This window comes from Herpailurus yagouaroundi, unplaced genomic scaffold (assembly GCF_014898765.1).
Source record: "Herpailurus yagouaroundi ecotype Mexico unplaced genomic scaffold, PumYag 29, whole genome shotgun sequence".
Lineage (NCBI taxonomy): Eukaryota > Metazoa > Chordata > Mammalia > Carnivora > Felidae > Herpailurus > Herpailurus yagouaroundi.
In genome coordinates this window covers 13,050,220-13,067,422 of record NW_024412377.1, presented here as the reverse complement: position 1 = coordinate 13,067,422, position 17,203 = coordinate 13,050,220, and the positions used below count along the sequence as shown (strand labels likewise).

General features: G+C 48.5%; 1 protein-coding gene across 5 annotated transcripts in view; it reads left to right on the top strand.

Moving 5' to 3' along the window:
* Positions 1 to 17,203, top strand: part of MYO10 (myosin X) — a 232,429-nt gene that overhangs the window by 108,062 nt on the left and 107,164 nt on the right. For all 5 annotated transcript variants that reach the window (XM_040494312.1, XM_040494321.1, XM_040494301.1 and 2 more), the window contains one exon: positions 6,366 to 6,553. In XM_040494312.1, the coding sequence (XP_040350246.1) occupies positions 6,366 to 6,553 (188 nt within the window). The remainder of the gene's footprint in view (positions 1 to 6,365; positions 6,554 to 17,203) is intronic.

Genomic DNA, 17,203 nt, shown 5'->3' with positions numbered 1-17,203 from the left:
TCTTTCTTTCTTTCTTTCTTTCTTTCTTTCTTTCTTTCTTTCTTTCTTTCTTTCTTTCTTTCTTTCTTTCTCCCTTCCCCTCCCCTCCCCTCCCTTCCCCTCTCCTCCCCTCCCCTCCCCTCCCCTCTCCTCCCCTCCCCTCCCCTTCCTCGTAGATTATGTGTTTTATATGCTGGAAGCCTCAACCACAAAGTGGAAGGGGCCCAACAGGAGTGCCTGCCTTCTTAGAGTCCTGTTGGAATATAGCCATATGCCAACAGATGCTTGATCTTTTGAAATCGGATGCAGCAATTTTAGCCTTAAGTGCTCTCTCTGCGCCCATCAAGAAGGGTCCTGAACATTGTGGGGACAGAGGAATTCAACCCTTCATCTGGTTTAATGATACAGATGTGTGCATGGGGTGTGAAGCATTGTCACATAGTTAAGGACACGTAGCTGCCAAGGGGCTCCTCACTTACTTGGATGGTGAAAGGTTTCAGCGGTCGAAATGCACATCGTTTTGAATGTGTGTCTCATTTCCCGCAGTGTGTGGTGTGTGCCATGCAGAGTAAAATAAAAGCCTGGCTTGGTGGCTTCCATCGCCTGTACAGCAAAACGATCTGTCTGCAAAGAGCGCAGACCCTCCTAGCACCTTCAGCCGCTCCTCTCGTGGAGGAACCGGAGGAACAGCAGTTTCGGAAGGAGACGCCCTTGAGATTTGGGGCCACCCTCAACTGGTGCTACGTGGGGCGCGTGGCAAGGTCGAGAGGCCGCAGTGGGAAAAGTAGTCGGGAGCTCCGATCCGGGGCGGGGTTAGTGCACGTAAGACTGTGTCTGCCTCATTTGGTGCGGGCATCGTTTTCATAGGCTGAGAGACGGAAAAAAGCCAAAAATCCTTAAAAGAGTAAATTAGGTTCACTTACCTGGGCTTGGGAACACAAAGGCACGTGCTATATAGGCTTCCAGAAGTATTCCATCAACATGGGAAAAATCAGGCATTCTTGTGTAAAGGGATGAAAGTCTATTTTTTGTAATATTTATGTGGAACTTCTAATTTCTCAAGAATGTGTAATAAAGAACCACATTTTCTTCTTCTTTCTTTTTTTAAATAAAGTTTACTTATTTATTTTGAGAAAGTGAGCAAGCAGTGGGCGAGGTGGGAGGAGAGAGAGAGAGAGAGAGAGAGAGAGAGAGAGAGAGAGAGAGAGAATCCCAAGCAGGCTCCACGCTGCCAGCGTGGAACCCAATGCGAGGCTCGAACCCACGAACCGTGAGATCATGACCCGAGCTGAAACCAAGAATTGGACACTTAACCAGCCGAGCCACCCAGGTGCCCCAGGACCAGTTTTCTCGATGGCAGTTCACTAGATTAAAAGACGAGGGACGTGTTTCCGCATCTTGCTGTGAAAATCAGACACGGAGATCAATATTGTTTCGGGAAAAGTGTGCTCCAGCTGTGTGGCAGTGATTGTGCTCGGTGGGGAGGATGTCATGATGCATTAGTGGGTCCGCCGTGCGTGACCACCGATGGAGTATTTGCCAGTTCTGCAGATCGCTTTTCTGTTGCACAAATGCTTGTTCAGAGTGCCTGGCTTCCCTTCCCCTCTAGAATCGCTGCGGGTTGGGGGATGGGGATGTCCTAGCTACCAACCACACTGTTCTGAAACACTTTACAGACTGCAATGCGAGTTACGTAAAAGCAGGCCTAAGACCATTTGGAATGTTCCAACTTGATCTGCGCTAACAAGCTTCTAATGCCCTTGGATTCCCTGCCCCCGTACAAAAACTGTGTCATCCACACTTCCGGGATGAGTGATCTCTTAAGTGATACTGCATGACCATTGGGGTGGCCCAACCAGGAGGGGACAGCGGGCCTACGAGATTGTGACCAAGAGAATCACTTTCAAAGTAAAGCGTTTGTAAAAAGGTTATGATACCCTGAATGAGTAAATCGATACTTTCTTAAAGAAAGGCTCGTGGAGGGATCCCTGGGCAGCTCAGTCAGTTGAGCCTCCGACTGTTGATTTCGGCTCAGGTCAAGATCTCACACATAGTTCGTGAGTTCGAGCCCTGCGTCAGGCTCTGTGCTGACCGAGGGATTCTCTCTCTCCCCTTTCTCTCTTCTCCCCCACCCTGCTCTCTCAAAGTAAATAAACGTAAAAAGAAAAGACTCCCCTTAAAATTGTCTAACAATTGTTCAAACACGAGCAGGGTGTGCAAAATTTTCAAGACGTGGGCTGGGCATATCATTTTTCAATTTGTTTTTGTGTTATTTTTCTTTTTAAGTAGGCTCTACACCCACCATGGGGCTTGAACTCAGAATCCTGAGCTCAAGAGTAACAGTCAGGCGCCCCAGGGCGTATCATTCTTTTTTTTTTTTTTTTTAAACGTTTATTGATTTTGAGACAGAGAGAGACAGGGCATGAACGGGGAAGGGGCAGAGAGAGGGAGACACAGAATCTGAGACAGGCTCCAGGCTCCGAGCTGTCAGCACAGAGCCCGACGTGGGGCTCGAACTCACGGACCGTGAGATCACGACCTGAGCCGAAGTCGGCCGCTTAACCAACTGAGCCACCCAGGCGCCCCCGGATCATTCTTTAAAAAGTGTGTTGTTAACTGGTTAATATCCTAATATTAATTTAATGTGCAGTTTGATACTGTGTGGCTTTTATATTTTACTTGTAACTGAGAAAGAGTATTGCAGTGTGTGCCTGCTGAGCTGTTTTAAGAGGGAAGCCTTTAGTGTCTTGATTTCTGCCAACGGAGGAAAAAAGTAAGAACGTATCTCACAGAAAAATGAACAGTTTTGAGATTTCCAGATGCAGAGTAGTCAGGGCACCTGGCTGGCTCAGTCGGAAGAGCATGTGACTCTTGATCTGGGGGTCATGAGTTTGAGCCCCACATTGGGTGTAGAAAGTACTTAAAAATAAACGAACTTTAAGAAATATGCTTAAAAATAATCATTCTGCTACCAAAAGGTAGAAACAGCTCTGACATTTTAGACAACGTAGTGGAAGGGGCTAAGACACCCAGAGCCTCCACACCGTCTGCCTGCCCGCTTTACCTCTGCAAACAGTTGACATGAAGGAAGGCACCAGCGCCTGTGGTCAGAGCATTGACGGAAGACATATGGCATCCTCCAGAGAACCAAGTCGTTCTCTGTTGTCCTTTAGAAGTAGGAGGCTTGGGCACCCGGGTGGCTCACTCAGTTGACTGTCTCTTGGTTTTGGCTCAGGTCATGATCTCACTGTTTGTGAGTTCGAGCCCCGAGTCGGGCTCTGTACTGATAGTTCAGAGCCTGCTTGGTATTCTCTCTCTCTCTGTCTCTTTCTGTCTCTCTCTCTCTCTCTCCTCTCCCCCCCCCCCCACCCCGTGCTTGCATGCTCACACGCTGTCTCTCAAAATAAGCATAAAATATATGTTTATGAGACTTTGCTTCCCCAGAGGAGAAAGCAGTCCTATCTGTATGGCCAAATCTTGCCCACAGTGCTCTGGCAAGGGAAGATGGGCTTTCTAGAGAGCTGAGGTTTCCAAAGACCTGAACATTTACCCATTAACGTGCTATGTCTTCTTCTGTTAATTGAGGTGAAATTGTCATAACTGAAGAGGAACCACTTTAGAGTATACGATTCAGTGGTATTTCGTACACCCACAGTTCTTGTGCAGCCAGCCTCCCTGTCTAGTTCTAAAATATTTTCATCACCCTGAACGGAACCCTAGACCCACTAAGCGGCCACCCCCTACTTCTGGCCTCCTCCCCCTGCCCATAGTAACTACCACCAATCGTCTGTCTTCATGGATTTACCTCTTCTGGATACGTGAACTTTCAGGTCTGACTTCTCCAACTTGGTGTCATGTTTTCCGTGTTCCCCATTGTTCTTCTGGATACGTGAACTTTCAGGTCTGACTTCTTTAACTTAGTGTGGCATTTGCGATGTTCTCCATTGTAACACGTGTCAGTACTTTATTCCTTTGTGTGGCTGAATAATAGTCCGTTGTATGGACGTACCTTCTCTCGTGTACCGGCCCCTCTGATGGTTGGCACTCGGGTGGTTTCCACTGTTAGGTAAGTGCGAAAAATGCTGTTATTTGTCGGAGGGCCTGTTTTTAACTCTTTGGGTTCTATATCTAGGAGTTGGTCATACGGTAATAATTCTTTTATGTTTTTTAACCTTTTTTGGTTCAGAATGTTTCCAAAACATAATTGGAAACCTCCTTACGTTTGGAAACAGTTCCGCGGAGCATATGATACCGTGCTGCGTGCTCGTGGCAGGCGCTCTGAAAGTGGATGATGGCTAAATGCTGCAGCGTCGCGTGTGGTACAGACGCTCTCCGGAGGGTCGCACCTTCTGTCTAGTGTCGCTTGCTTTTCCTTTCCTTGCTGCACTGCCGTGCCCTGCCAAGGGATATAAGACGTTTCTGCAAATTGGTTTGCTTTCTACCGCGTACTGACTGCATAGGCGAACGTGCCATTGTTTCCCCGTGCCTCAGTTTCCGCATCTGAAAAATGGGAGTAGTAATGCTGTGGAGCTCTTTAGGCTCTGGTGAGTGTTACAGGGGCCCCGTGTGGTGGTCGGCTCCGGAGGTCCCAACAAAGTATCACTGAGGGGGCGGCTTAAACCGACACTGATCTTCTCACTGTTCTGGGGGCTGGAGGTCCTAGGTCAAGGTGTTGGCAGGGTTGGCTTCTCCCGAGGGCTCCTTCCTCGGCTTGCAGACAGCTGCCTTCTGTGTCCTCACATGGTCTTTGTCTGTGCACACACATCTGGTGTTTCTTTGAGCATGTACCTTTCCTCCTGAAAGGATGCCAGTCCCGTTGGATAGGACCTGCCCTAACAGCTTCGTTTCAGTTTCATCATCTCTTTAGAGGCCTTCGCTCCAAGTGCGGTCCCCTTTGGAGGTATTAGGGGTCAAGGCTTCACCGCAGGAATTTTGGAGGCTCCCGTGCAGCCCCGAAGGCTCCACGAAGCACTTGGCACAGGGCCCGTGCTCCGTAAAAGGTAGTGGTGGTGACTGGGGTCTGCTTCTACCCCTCTGTCTGCTGCTTCAGCCGTTTCTGTGCCGCGAAGCCCGATAACCCCACTCCGTTAGCGTTTCTGGTGGGAGTACAAGTGGACGGTTTTGTGCACGTGAAGGAGGCAGCAGGCCTCACATTTTAATGAGCGTGGCCTCGGCTTTGCTGCTGTGAAGAGCTTGATTCATTTCTAGCTCGGGTTTTGTTCCAGAAGGGTTAAGGTTGTCTGGCATGTAAGTCCCAGATCACTTATTCAGCACCAGTATTTTCAAAACGGTCTTGGTTTTTATAAGTTATGGTTAAGGGGTCCCTGGGTGGCTCGGTCAGTTAAGTGACCCACCCTTGATTTTGGCCCAGGATGTGGTCTCGCGGTTCGTGTGATCGAGCTCCGCGTCGGGCTCTGTGCTGATAGCACGAAGCCTGCTTGGGATTCTCTCTCTCCCTCTCTCTCTGCACCCCCAACTCATGCATGCGTATGCTCTCTCTCTAAATAAACATTTTAAAAAGGTATGGTTAGATATGCATGACATACAATTTACCATTTTGACTTTTAAAAAAAGTCTTTTTAAAAAAAAATTTTTTTTAATGTTTATTTTTGAGAGAGAGACAGAGCGCAAACAGGGGAGGGGCAGAGAGAGAGGGAGACACAGAATCCGAAGCAGGCTCCAGGCTCCGAGCTGTCAGCACAGAGCCCGATGCGGGGCTTGAACCCACGAACCGTGAGACCGTGACCTGAGCCAAAGTCGGACGCTTAACCGACTGAGCCACCCAGGCACCCCCATGTCGACTGTTTTTAAGTGAACAATTCAGTACTTTAAATGCATTTGTAATGCTGTGTGACTATAACCACTGTCTGTCTCTAGAATCTTCTTACTACCTCAAACAGAAACTCTGCGCCCATTAAACAGTAACTCTCCATTCCCCTCTCCCCCAGCCCCTCGGCGTCTCTCTAGTTCTTTAACCCCGCTGTTTCCTGATAGACGCCCAACCGGAAAGAAGATGGGAGTGGACAGTGCTCTGTGCCTGGGACAGGGGAGCAGGGATTTGGGCCTCCGGTTTGCCTTTCACTGTGAGTCCTCTTTGAAATGGCTCCCTTTGTCTGTACAGGATGCCAAGGTTTTATCCCAGAGGCATCTAGGAAACGTGTGCAGAGGGGAACCCCGTCTTTCCCCTTCACGGACCCTCAGGTGGCTTCCGGGAAAGCCCAGGACGGGTGGCTTTGGGGAGTTGTGGCCGCCCTCCCCTTCTGAGTGTGGACCAGCACGGAGCCGCATCCAGACTCTTCTGTCTCTGCCCCAGCGCGCACCCCCCGGCCCTCCAGCGCCCCGTATAACCTGGCGTTCCTCTGTCTCCCCCTCCCGTGTGCTTGCAGACCTACATCGGCTCCATCATTGCCTCCGTGAACCCCTACAAGACCATTGCTGGCCTGTATGAGCGTGCCACCATGGAGCGCTACAGCAAATGCCACCTGGGGGAGCTGCCCCCCCACGTCTTCGCCATCGCCAACGAGTGCTACCGCTGCCTGTGGAAGCGTCACGACAACCAGTGTGTCCTCATCAGGTAACCCGTCCCCCGTGAGGCCGGTGGCGGAGGGACGGAAAGGGGACCCCCCGGAGAGCTGGTGCCTCCGCCGGCCCCCGGAGCACGAAACCTGCTCAGAACGTTCACGAGAAACAGGTCTACTAGGTGCCCCAGTTTCTCCGGTGGAGTTTTCTCTTTTGAGTGGCTTGATCCCTACGGCCTTCAAAAGACCCAAGCTCGCTTAGAAAAAAAAAAGCAAGACGTACCAAAGTTGTTCACTCTGGGCCTCAGAAGAATTACTCCCTTCTTTTTCTTTTTCGTTCTTTTTTTTTTTTTTTTTTTTTTCACTACTTGCCTTAATTCTTTGGTTTATTCCATTGTGGCATGGTCCTTTTATACATTTAAGAAAACGCGTAATTCTTTCAAATTTAAAAAGTGACAGGTATACTAGAGTGAGAATGTGTATTTGAGCAAGAGGTCTTTCTTTGTCTGATTTGATAAGGTTGCACAGCATTGCCCAAACTGAAGAACTTTAATGATTTTGCACTGGGTGTTCCTGACGTGTACCTTTGAATTCGCGACAGAAAAGGCGCTTGCCGTGTGTGTGCTGAGGGAATGATGGAAGGACATGTTTATTTCCCTTTTTGTAGCAACGGAATAGGGTCTGGACATCTCTGTTTCAGCCAAGTTGTACTCATTTCTTAAACTACCAAAAGACCCACTGTCACAACCGATCACTAGGAACTGTCTCGAAAAGCAATAGAGTACATTTCCTTAAACATATTTCTTGGGGCGCCTGGGTGGCTCAGTTGGTTAAGCGTCTGACTTCAGCTCAGGTCACGATCTCGCGGTCCATGGGTTCGAGCCCCGAGTCGGGCTCTGTGCTGAGAGCTCGGAGCCTGGAGCCTGTTTCGGATTCTGTGTCTCCGTCTCTCTCTCTGACCCTCCCCTGCGTGTGTGCTCGCTCTCTCTCTCTCTCTCTCTCTCTCTCAAAAATAAACATTAAGACAGGTATTTCTTAATTTTTAATAATTCAGATTGGCCTCATCACTTAAACTCTAGGGACATCCAATTGGATCTTTCTATTCCTTATAAGACCCCGGGACGATATTCGCAGCAGATGTGCTGAGCCTCCCTGCCAGTGAGGTTTCCGTGCAGTTACCGAAGCCTGGATTCTTTCCTGCTTCCAGGGCTGCATTCACGGGGCACGGCCGTCACTGAGAACCTGTGGTGTACCAAAACGGCTGGTGTGAAAGACAGTGGCTTCTGTTTTTGGTGACTTTCTAGTCCCAACTTGTGGCTAAAGAAGTCTGTTATTTCAAGCGGGAAGGACAAGGCCGTTTGGATTTGGAGGAGATGTTCAATGAGACCCTCCGTTCCCCCTCCGGATTTCTGATTCCATGGGAGTGAGACCGATGGGGAGCCATATGTTAACTTTAGACTTGCAGCCAGTGGGGTTGGCTAACACCGCAGCCCCAGATTAGACGGAACCCCCTGATCCGGATACAGGGCAGGTCAGCGGTGGCCACGATCACGATCACTGCGGGAAGCCAGTTCCCTGACCAGCCCTCCCCCCTCTCCCCCCGCCCCCGGCTCACCTGTCAGGGAAGCCGACCTTGCTCCTCTAGGGAGGAAAGGGGGAGCGTAGGGGCACGGGGAAGGGAACCGGGGGGCCCCCAGCCGAGGACGTTTGGGAGACACAGTGTCCCGCGCGGTATGTGTTTGGGGATGAATGTGCTCACGGGGTTTGAAGGCGGGCTGTGAGGTGGACGCCGGGCAGGAACTTTTCAGGCATCAACTCACGGAAACCTTCCGACGGCCCTTTGGTGCGTGTGGCTGTTCTGTGGTATTTGCGGGCGCCACACGCAGAAAACTGCTTGAGGGATTGTATTCTTCTGACCGTTTTCACCCGTTGGCCTTGTGCACGGGCCCTTGCTTTTTGTAACAGGTCAGAATTTATACCACTAGAACAGCAGAACGTTGCCTTCCTCTTCCTCGTTCGACCTCACTCTCTGCCTCTTGTGGGGGAGGGAAGCATCCGGGCAGATACACTGTCTTGGCTTTATCACTTTTATGGTGCTCACGTCCTGGGCGGTGCAAGTAACTTGGATAGAGGGGCTACCCATTTAGTTAGGGGAGCAAATATGAATCGTTATGACTTGAGGCTAATCGAAATGACGCTATTCGGGGTGCCTGGGTGGCTCAGTCTGTTAAGCGGCTGACTTCAGCTCAGGTCACGATCTCGCGGTCCGTGGGTTCGAGCCCCGCGTCGGGCTCTGTGCTGACAGCTCAGAGCCTGGAGCCTGTTTCAGATTCTGTGTCACCCTCTCTCTGATCCTCCCCTGTTCATGCTCTGTCTTTCCCTGTCTCAAAAATAAATAAAATGTTAAAAAAAATTTTTTTTTAAAAAAAGGAATGACACTATTCAATGTATTTTTTTAAAAAGGGAGGGGGGCTTTCAAGGGTCCCATTGCCAGTAAAGGAACTTGCCCTGTGACTGCAAGCACATTGTTTGAAGCCTCTTCCAGATGACTTCAGCAAGGCTCAGAACTTAGACTTTAAGATCACCATTTCAGCCTGCGGAAAATAATTTAATAAGATGAACAGAAAGGAAGACAACATGTATTTTAAGAAGATTGAATGGTTTTCCATACTCAGGTACCTAACTATTTGCCACTGATGATGGCCTGTGTTACCCACTTTCATTGGGAAGAAATGAGAGGATCCCTTGTCTGTCGCTTACTTGCTCGACAGAGCAGCTTAGGAAGAAAGTGAAAAATCAAATGAGATCATTGTGCGTGTGTGCGTGTGTGCGTGTGTGTGTGTGTAATAAAACGGAAAGTGGTTGGCATTTTCACGCCCAAGACTGTGGTATTTAAAATAAGGGGGGAGGTAGAGGGTGAGTGGATCCCGGCTAGAAAGCTCTCATTGTGAAATACTGATGTGAATGGAGTAACTGTATTTATCTAAATTAACTCAGGAAATGGAGTCTTTAAGAATAGAGTTCTCATTAAAATGTGTCTTGTTTAATCTCTCCAGTTGTTTGTTTTTTTTTTAACGGGGATGGGGGCTGTGGGAATTTACAGAAAATTGAGTATAAAAATACAAATTTCAGGTTACTGTATGTAGCCCTGTGTAGATTTCCTCAGGCGTGATCTGCCCCCTGGTGGATACAATGTGTTTTACTACTTTGAAAACCTTTTCTCATGCGATACCTTAAAATCAGAAAGTAGGCCTGTTTGGAATTAGGACTTCAGACATCATTTATTCCCTCATTTCACGAGCCTGGGTCCCTTGGCCAGGGTCCCCATCTCTTTGGTGGCATGCTGAGTCTCCAGGCTTCTAGCCCAAGCCTCTCATGTTGGTCTTACTTAGAAGGTTGTTACCTCTCCTAAGCTCTAATTTTTGCCTTTTTGTGCACATTTAAGCAAATGCTTGTGCTATTATAGTTTTTAAAATATCAATCTATGTTTGAAACTTGAGAATTTTTCTGTTTTTTTCATCTAGCTGGCAAGATCAGCATTTGATTTTGTTTGATCTGGTACATTCTACGTTGACCTCAGTTTCTCACACCTTGATTGGACAGGCAGGGTTTAGTTTCTCAGGGCCTATCAGGATACGTGACCTTTTCAGGTGTGTCATGTAAGTCAGGCCTGTGCCTGATTCATCCATGAAACTCACTGTCCGAGTGTCTGGTAAGAGGGCCAGCATTCAACCGGGGTGTCCAGAGTGGCTGGGTTTAGGACCTTTGCTTGCTTTGCGTGTTTGGTGTTCCAAAACTGGAGCGATTTCTTTTCCATTCTGGAATGATAATTAAGTGTTCCATCTTTTTCTGTTTCTAGTGATGTACTTAGAAATGATGGGGTTGGAACAGTGAACAAAACTTGTGTCCTGGATTAGAAGGGCACCAAGTTGGGGCACCTGGGTGGCTCAGTCGGTTAAGTGTCTGACTTCTGCTCAGGTCATGATCTCATGGTCCCTGAGTTCAAGCCCTGCGTCGGGCTCTGTGCTGATGGCTCAGAGCCTGGAGTCAGCTTCAGATTCTGTGTCTCCCTCTCTCTCTTTGGCCCCTTCCCCTGTGCATGCTTGTGCGCACGCTCTCTCTCTCTCAAAAAAAATAACATTAAAATATTTTCTTAAAAGGCACCAACCTGAATTAGGCATGAGGCATGCATGCCTCGTGCTCATGTAATATGGCAGGTTGCTGTGCTAGAATTTGGGGATTAAGAAAAAATGAAATAAAATCCAATCGTTGCCTTCAGGAACTTCTCCTCTGATGGGAAGAAACTGATAGAACTAAGCAATTTCAGTATGGACTACCAAAAGCTATACTAGAAATGTGTCCATGGTCGCTCAGAGAGGAGGTGGTAGGTCCTCAGGAAGGAACTCGGTCAGTACTTCATGGAGAAAAGGGTGTATGGTTATGAGTCAGAGAATGTGTGGGAATATGGCCGGCATGAAGGAAAGGAAGGGCACAGAAGCGCTTGTAAAAGCATCGACGTTTGGACCAACAAGGGTAGTTAGGAAGTGGAAAGTAGCCCATGAGGCTGTGGGGTTTGCTGAGGGACACGAAGGGCTGGGGTTGGAAAGGCAAGGAAAGGGAATTGAAAGACACGTGTGTGCGTCATCCCCAGACAAGCCCAAGAGGCTTTCCGTGGGGACACTGAGGCTCTGTGCTGTTAAGTGACTTTCCAGAGGCCTCAGCTGTGAGCAGTAGACCCAGGATTGAGCTCCAGTCTCCCCGTGTCATTTTAGAACGGACTCCTCCTTGCTGGTGCAGGACACGTGTTCAGGGCTTTGTCCTGCTTGCGGAGACCCGTGCGCTGAATCCCATGTAGGTGGACACTTGCCTGAGACCTCTGGCAAGCAAGGATCTCGAGAGCATCGTGTGAATTAAGAATTTGATTCACACAGGACTGAGAATGTTTGCCAGGTGTCCACAAAGTGTTCTACGAGGAGCCAGGAGTATATACTTCAAGCGTCGTGAGTCGGTCTTGTTACAACTACTCGACTCTGCCCTTTGAGGACGAGAACACTCACGAGCTGGTCTGTGTTCCAATAAAACTTTATTTATAAAAACAGGCAGCAGAGCGGAACTGGGGCCATAGTTTGTGGGCACCAGGGCAGGTATCTGGGAGACTAGCCTGTGTGGGTGGGTAAAGGGCCTTGTTCACATCAAGGGGCCCTTTCCTTCATGTGGGTTCAGAATCCCTCCTCTCTGCTTTCTTGCGGGCTTTGCTCTCTGTCTTTGGGCCTCCCTGCCCCTGATTCTCTGATTTCTCCTTTTCTACTGGATCCTTGGCATTTCTAGTATGTTCCATCCTTTAAAAAAATATATTCACCTTTGGTTCCATATCGCCCTTAGGCCACACACCTCCCCCACTCCTTCCATGGTGCGCCATCATTGTGGGTCGCTTCCTTGTTCCCTGGGGCTCCCCAGTCATTCTCCACCAGCTCCTCTTCCGTCAACCTTTCGGTCTCCGGGTGTGCAGGACTCCCTGGTCTCAGACCCCTCCACCCTCCCCCGCAAGTGTCTCCTCTGAGTTCCAGATGTATGTCCAAGTGCCTCTGAGGTCCCATCACAGAGATGGCTCATGGGCATCTCAGAGCACGTCCTACATTCATCCGAAGCTTCTCCCAGACATGTGTCCCTCCTCTCCTGTTCTCATGCTCAGCAGGTGGACTCCATGCCACCGGGTCACAGGGTCACAAGCCTGAGGTCAAGAAGTCCTTCTTGGAACTAGAAGTTCTTCTCCTCCACATGCCCCCTCCCGCCCCCCCATTAAGGTAAAATCGTACACAGTAAAGCACCCCGATCTCACGGAGACTGCTTCCTGGGTTTTGCCAGCTGTGCAGGCCTGTGTGGCAGCACTAGGATCATCCCCCTGGCAAGCTCCCCGGGCTCTCAGGAGTCCTTCCCTGCATGTCGCTGTCCCTTACCACCCTCCTGACCGGGGCTGTCCATGTTGTTCTACCCCCACCCCCCACCATCTTTCCCAGGGCCGCTCACTTTTCGTCTCCGCCGCCCCCTCTCTTAGCTCCCCTTCTGTCCTCACGTCTGTCTCCCTGTGTCCTCTCTGGCCTCCCTCCATGCATTCACCACACTCCATACTCTGCACAGAGCGATTCTTCAAAACCATGAACTTGGTCATGACCGCCTCCTGCTCAAAAAACTGTCTTGTGACTTTGATTCTGCCTATGAAAACTTCTCAAAGCTTTTAATATGGCCTGTGAGGCCCCCATATCAGTGATTGGGGTTATTTTTCTTTTCTTTCTTTCTTTTTTTTTTTTTTTTTTTTTTTGTTGTTGTTTTCATAGTTTTTTGTTTCGCTTTCAGCAGGCTAAGCTCATGTTGGTTCTGGGAGAACACGTGTTCTCTGAAGCCCATGCTTGTGTCAGCAGTCATGTTGGCACCAAGGGTTAGGACCGTAATTGCCATGGGCTGATGAGAAAAATGTAGGACTGGATGTGTAAGCGATGTGTTTGCTTTTCGTGGAGGTAGAATAACATTGTAATTGCTGTACGAGTCACTGTTGTACGGCAGCCAGAAGAAAGGAACAAGGTGGAAGAAACGAGTCACCACGCCGCCCATGGTGGAAGAAAGACACCAGGCTCCGCACCCAGGTAGTGAGACCGTCACACTACAAAGCAGTGACGCTAACCAGTAGGTTAGAATTAGTCCTGTTCATTTGGATTTTTTTTTTTTTTTTGGCGTTCTACTTTTGCTTCTATTTTTTTTTTTTATTTAACTTTATTTTTTATTTCTTAAGATGTACATCCAAATTAGTTAGTATATAGTGAAGCAATGATTTCAGTAGATTCCTTATGCCCCTTACCCGTTTAGCCCATCCCCCCCTCCCACCACCCCTCCAGCAACCCTCAGTTCGCTCTCCATATTTATGAGTCTCTTCTGTTTTGTCCCCCTCCCTGTTTTTATATTATTTTTGTTTCCCTTCCCTTACGTCCGTCTGTTTTGTCTCTTAAAGTCCTCATAGGAGTGAAGTGATATGATTTTTGTCTTTCTCTAACTAATTTTGCTTAGCATAATACCCTCCAGTTCCACCCACGTAGTTGCAAATGGCAAGATTTCATTCTTTTTGATTGCCGAGTAATACTCTGTTGTATATATATACCACATTTTCTTTATCCATTCATCCACCAATAGACACTTGGGCTCTTTCCATACTTTGGCTATTCTCGATAGTGCGGCTATAAACATTGGGGTGCGTATGCCCCTTCGAAACAGCACACCTGTATCCCTTGGATAAATGCCTAGTAGTGCAATTCCTGGGTCGTAGGGTAGTTCTATTTTTAGTTTTTTGAGGAACCTCCATCCTGTTTTCCAGAGTGGCTGCGCCAGCTTGCATTCCCACCAACAACGCAAAAGAGATCCTCTTTCTCCGCATCCTCGCCAACATCTGTTGTTGCCTGAGTTGTTAATGTGAGCCACTCTGACAGGTGTAAGGTGGTATCTCATGGTGGTTTTGATTTGTATTTCCCTGATGATGAGTGATGTGGAGCATCTTTTCATGTGTCGGTTGGCCGTCTGGATGTCTTCTTTGGAGAAGTATTACTTTTGCTTGTATTCTTAAGTTTGGCTTTCTAGTTCTGTGATTATGGTTCACAAGGAAGGAAGGGGATACCTAGTTCTGGGTATCACTGTGCTGTGATATACGTGTTCTGTCGTATTTTCCACATTACCTAGCAGTAACTCAGTTCTGAGACGGTCTACCTGGAGATGATGTCTCATCCCACAGGTTAAGGGCTCAGTCCCCCAAGACTGCCGTCTCCGTGTTCCCCACCCCCCACTTCAGGTACCAGTCACAATTCCGAGTTGTCACCTGTGCTGCTGATTCGATGGGCTATAGATTGGAGGTTCCAACGGATCCACTCCTTTGTTTGATTAATTTGCTAGAGTGGCTCACAGAACTCAGGAAACCAGTTTCCTTACTGGATTACCGGTTTATTATAAAAGGATATGACTCAGAAAGAGCTGGAAGAGATAGGTAGGATGAGATCTGGGGAAAAGGCCATCGGCTTCCCTCCGAGGGTTCACCAATCCGGAAGCTGCCGAAACAGCATCTCCCACCCCCATTTTCGTGGATTTCTATGCCAGCTTCATCACCTAGGCATGAATGATTAAATCACTGACTACGGGTATTGAATTCAGTCTCTTGCCCCTCTCCCCTCCCCGAAGGCCAGTGGTGGGGGGAGGAATTGAAAGTCCCAACCTTCTAATTCTGTTACTGGCTCTCCTGTCAACCAGCCCCGCCCAGTCTTTGGTTACCTGGGTGCTTTCCAAAAGTCACCTCATTAACATAACAAATGACATCTTTATTGCTGTCATCATTTAGGAAATTCCAAGTGTGTTAGGAGCTCTGTCAAAAAGGAGGATGAGGACCCAATATATATTATAATAATCACACTATCACACGTATTTAGCATGTATATTATATGCTGCATAGATAATAATGATGGTTAACTTGAAAATGTCTGGATTGGGGATGATTGGTGATCTTCCTCACCACCCTACTCCCTTATTTAATGTTTGTTTGTTTCTTTAGAGAAAGAGTGAATAAGGAGGGGGCGGGGGAGAGAATCCCAAGCAGGCTCCCTGCCGTCAGCCCAGAGCCTGACACAAGGCTCGAACTCACAAACCTGTGAGATCACGACTGGAGCTGAAATCAAGAGTCGGACACTTACCCAGCGGAGCCACCCAGGCGCCCCTCTATTAAAAGAACTACTTGACCGGACAGCAGTGACCTCTCAGTGGGGCCCTACTGTCCTCCCTTCAGTCCCCTGGACTTTGGCCCTGCTGGCTACTTTTCCTTCCTCCAGGGCACTGAGCAGGGTCCTCCCGTGGGCCTCCCCGCTCTCCCTTCAATTTTCACCCACTTGTCTCCTGTGCATGTTTTCATTTTTTGGTCTCCCTATCAGTGTGCCGCCCGACCCTCCTGCTCCCCCAAAAGAGGTCTTTACTGAGCCCTTACCGTCCACCTAAATCTGAACTTTCCTGTCCTCTGGGACACTTGTGACTCCTTGCTCGGTATCTTTGTGCTGCTAGATCACAGACAGACTGTGCCATTTCGCGCATCCGTGCTTTCTGAGCCCTGAGTGCAGCCTGACACGTAGCAGGTGCGCAGATGTTTAAGGAGGGAAGGAATTACCTGCAGAGATGCTCTTCCTCCATTGCTTCGAAGATTACCTTGGTTTGACCCTCAATAAACTTTTCACCTCACAGGCAGGGGCGGGAGGAGGAGGAGGGAGAAGTGGGGGGGGGGGGGAGTGTTCCTTAAAGGTGTATGACCTGCGGAGAGTCCTGTCACCTTGTGATCAGGTTACCTTTACCCTCTGCCTTGTTCAGGTAACACTTCCGTGGCTCCGTATATGGTAGCCCCCACCTGTCCCCTCCTGCTCCGGTCCTCTCTGAATTTTGTGAAACTGCTTTCAAGAGTAGCAGTTCCCAAACCTGGCCTCATGGTAGAATCCTCTGGAAGTTTTTATTTTTTTTTTAATTTTAATTTTTTTTTAAACTTTATTTATTTTGAGAGAGAGACAGTGCAAGTGGGAGAGGGGGAGGGAGAGAGGGAGACAGAGAATCCCAAGTCGGCTCCACGCTGCCAGCGCAGAGCCCGATGCGGGGCTCAAACCCACGAGACCGGGAGATCATGACCTGAGCTGAAACCAAGAGTCGGGCGCGTCACCGACTGAGCCACCCAGGCTCAGCCCCTGGAAATTTTTAAAAAATACCGACAGTTGAGTTCTACGCCTTGCGGTTCAGGTTAGAGGTGTATTAGGTGTTTCTGATGTGCAACCAAGTTTGAGAACTGTGGTCACAGAGCACCGTTCAAGTCGGGGTTTTATTTTGTTTCAAGATTTAATTCTGTGCCAAAAAAGATGTACTTAAAGAAGGTGCTTGAAAAAAGTATGCTAGAGTGAGAAAAAATGTGACCGCAGATTGCTATAGATCACTATCCATGACTGGTTCATGGCAGTGAGAGTCTTGGGTTTTCTTCTCTTCGACCAAGTCTCGCTCTTGAATTTGAACCGTATCTGCTCTGTGATCAAATCTTTAACATGTTCTATTTGTCAGGGTAAGCTAATGGCTGTAACAAACAGCGCCCCCCGCCCCCCCAATCTCAGGAACATTACACAGGAACGCTTTACTTCTTGCTCATTTTGCAGCCCCACAAGGGAAGGTAAGAGACTTGACTTTATTCCGCGTGTCATTTTGTTTAGAGACGTGTCAACCCTGAGGGCACCCAGGTGGTGGGCAAAGAATGCAGGACAAAGAAATGCATTTGGGGAACACGTGACATCATTTCTGTCTCATACATTTTAACTAGAGAACTTGGTTTTTTAAGTTCTGTGTGTGTGTGTGTGTGTGTGTGTGTGTGTGTAATAGAGTCAACAACTAGATAGATGTATATATATATTTTTTCAAATGCCAAGCATTACTTAAATCTCTTCTTGCAGTTTTTCTTAGTTTATGTCATTCATTCAGTGCTTGACTGCTGAATGCCCTCTGTGTGCCAGACCCTGGTCTAGACAGGTGCCAGTGACATGAAGATGTGCGTACTAGCAAGATTCTGGTTGTTGGTAACAGAAAACCCAGCCGAAGTTGTCGCAACTCAGATAACACCGGGCAGGGCAGTTTCGGGTCTGGGGATTCAGCCACGCCCGCCAGGC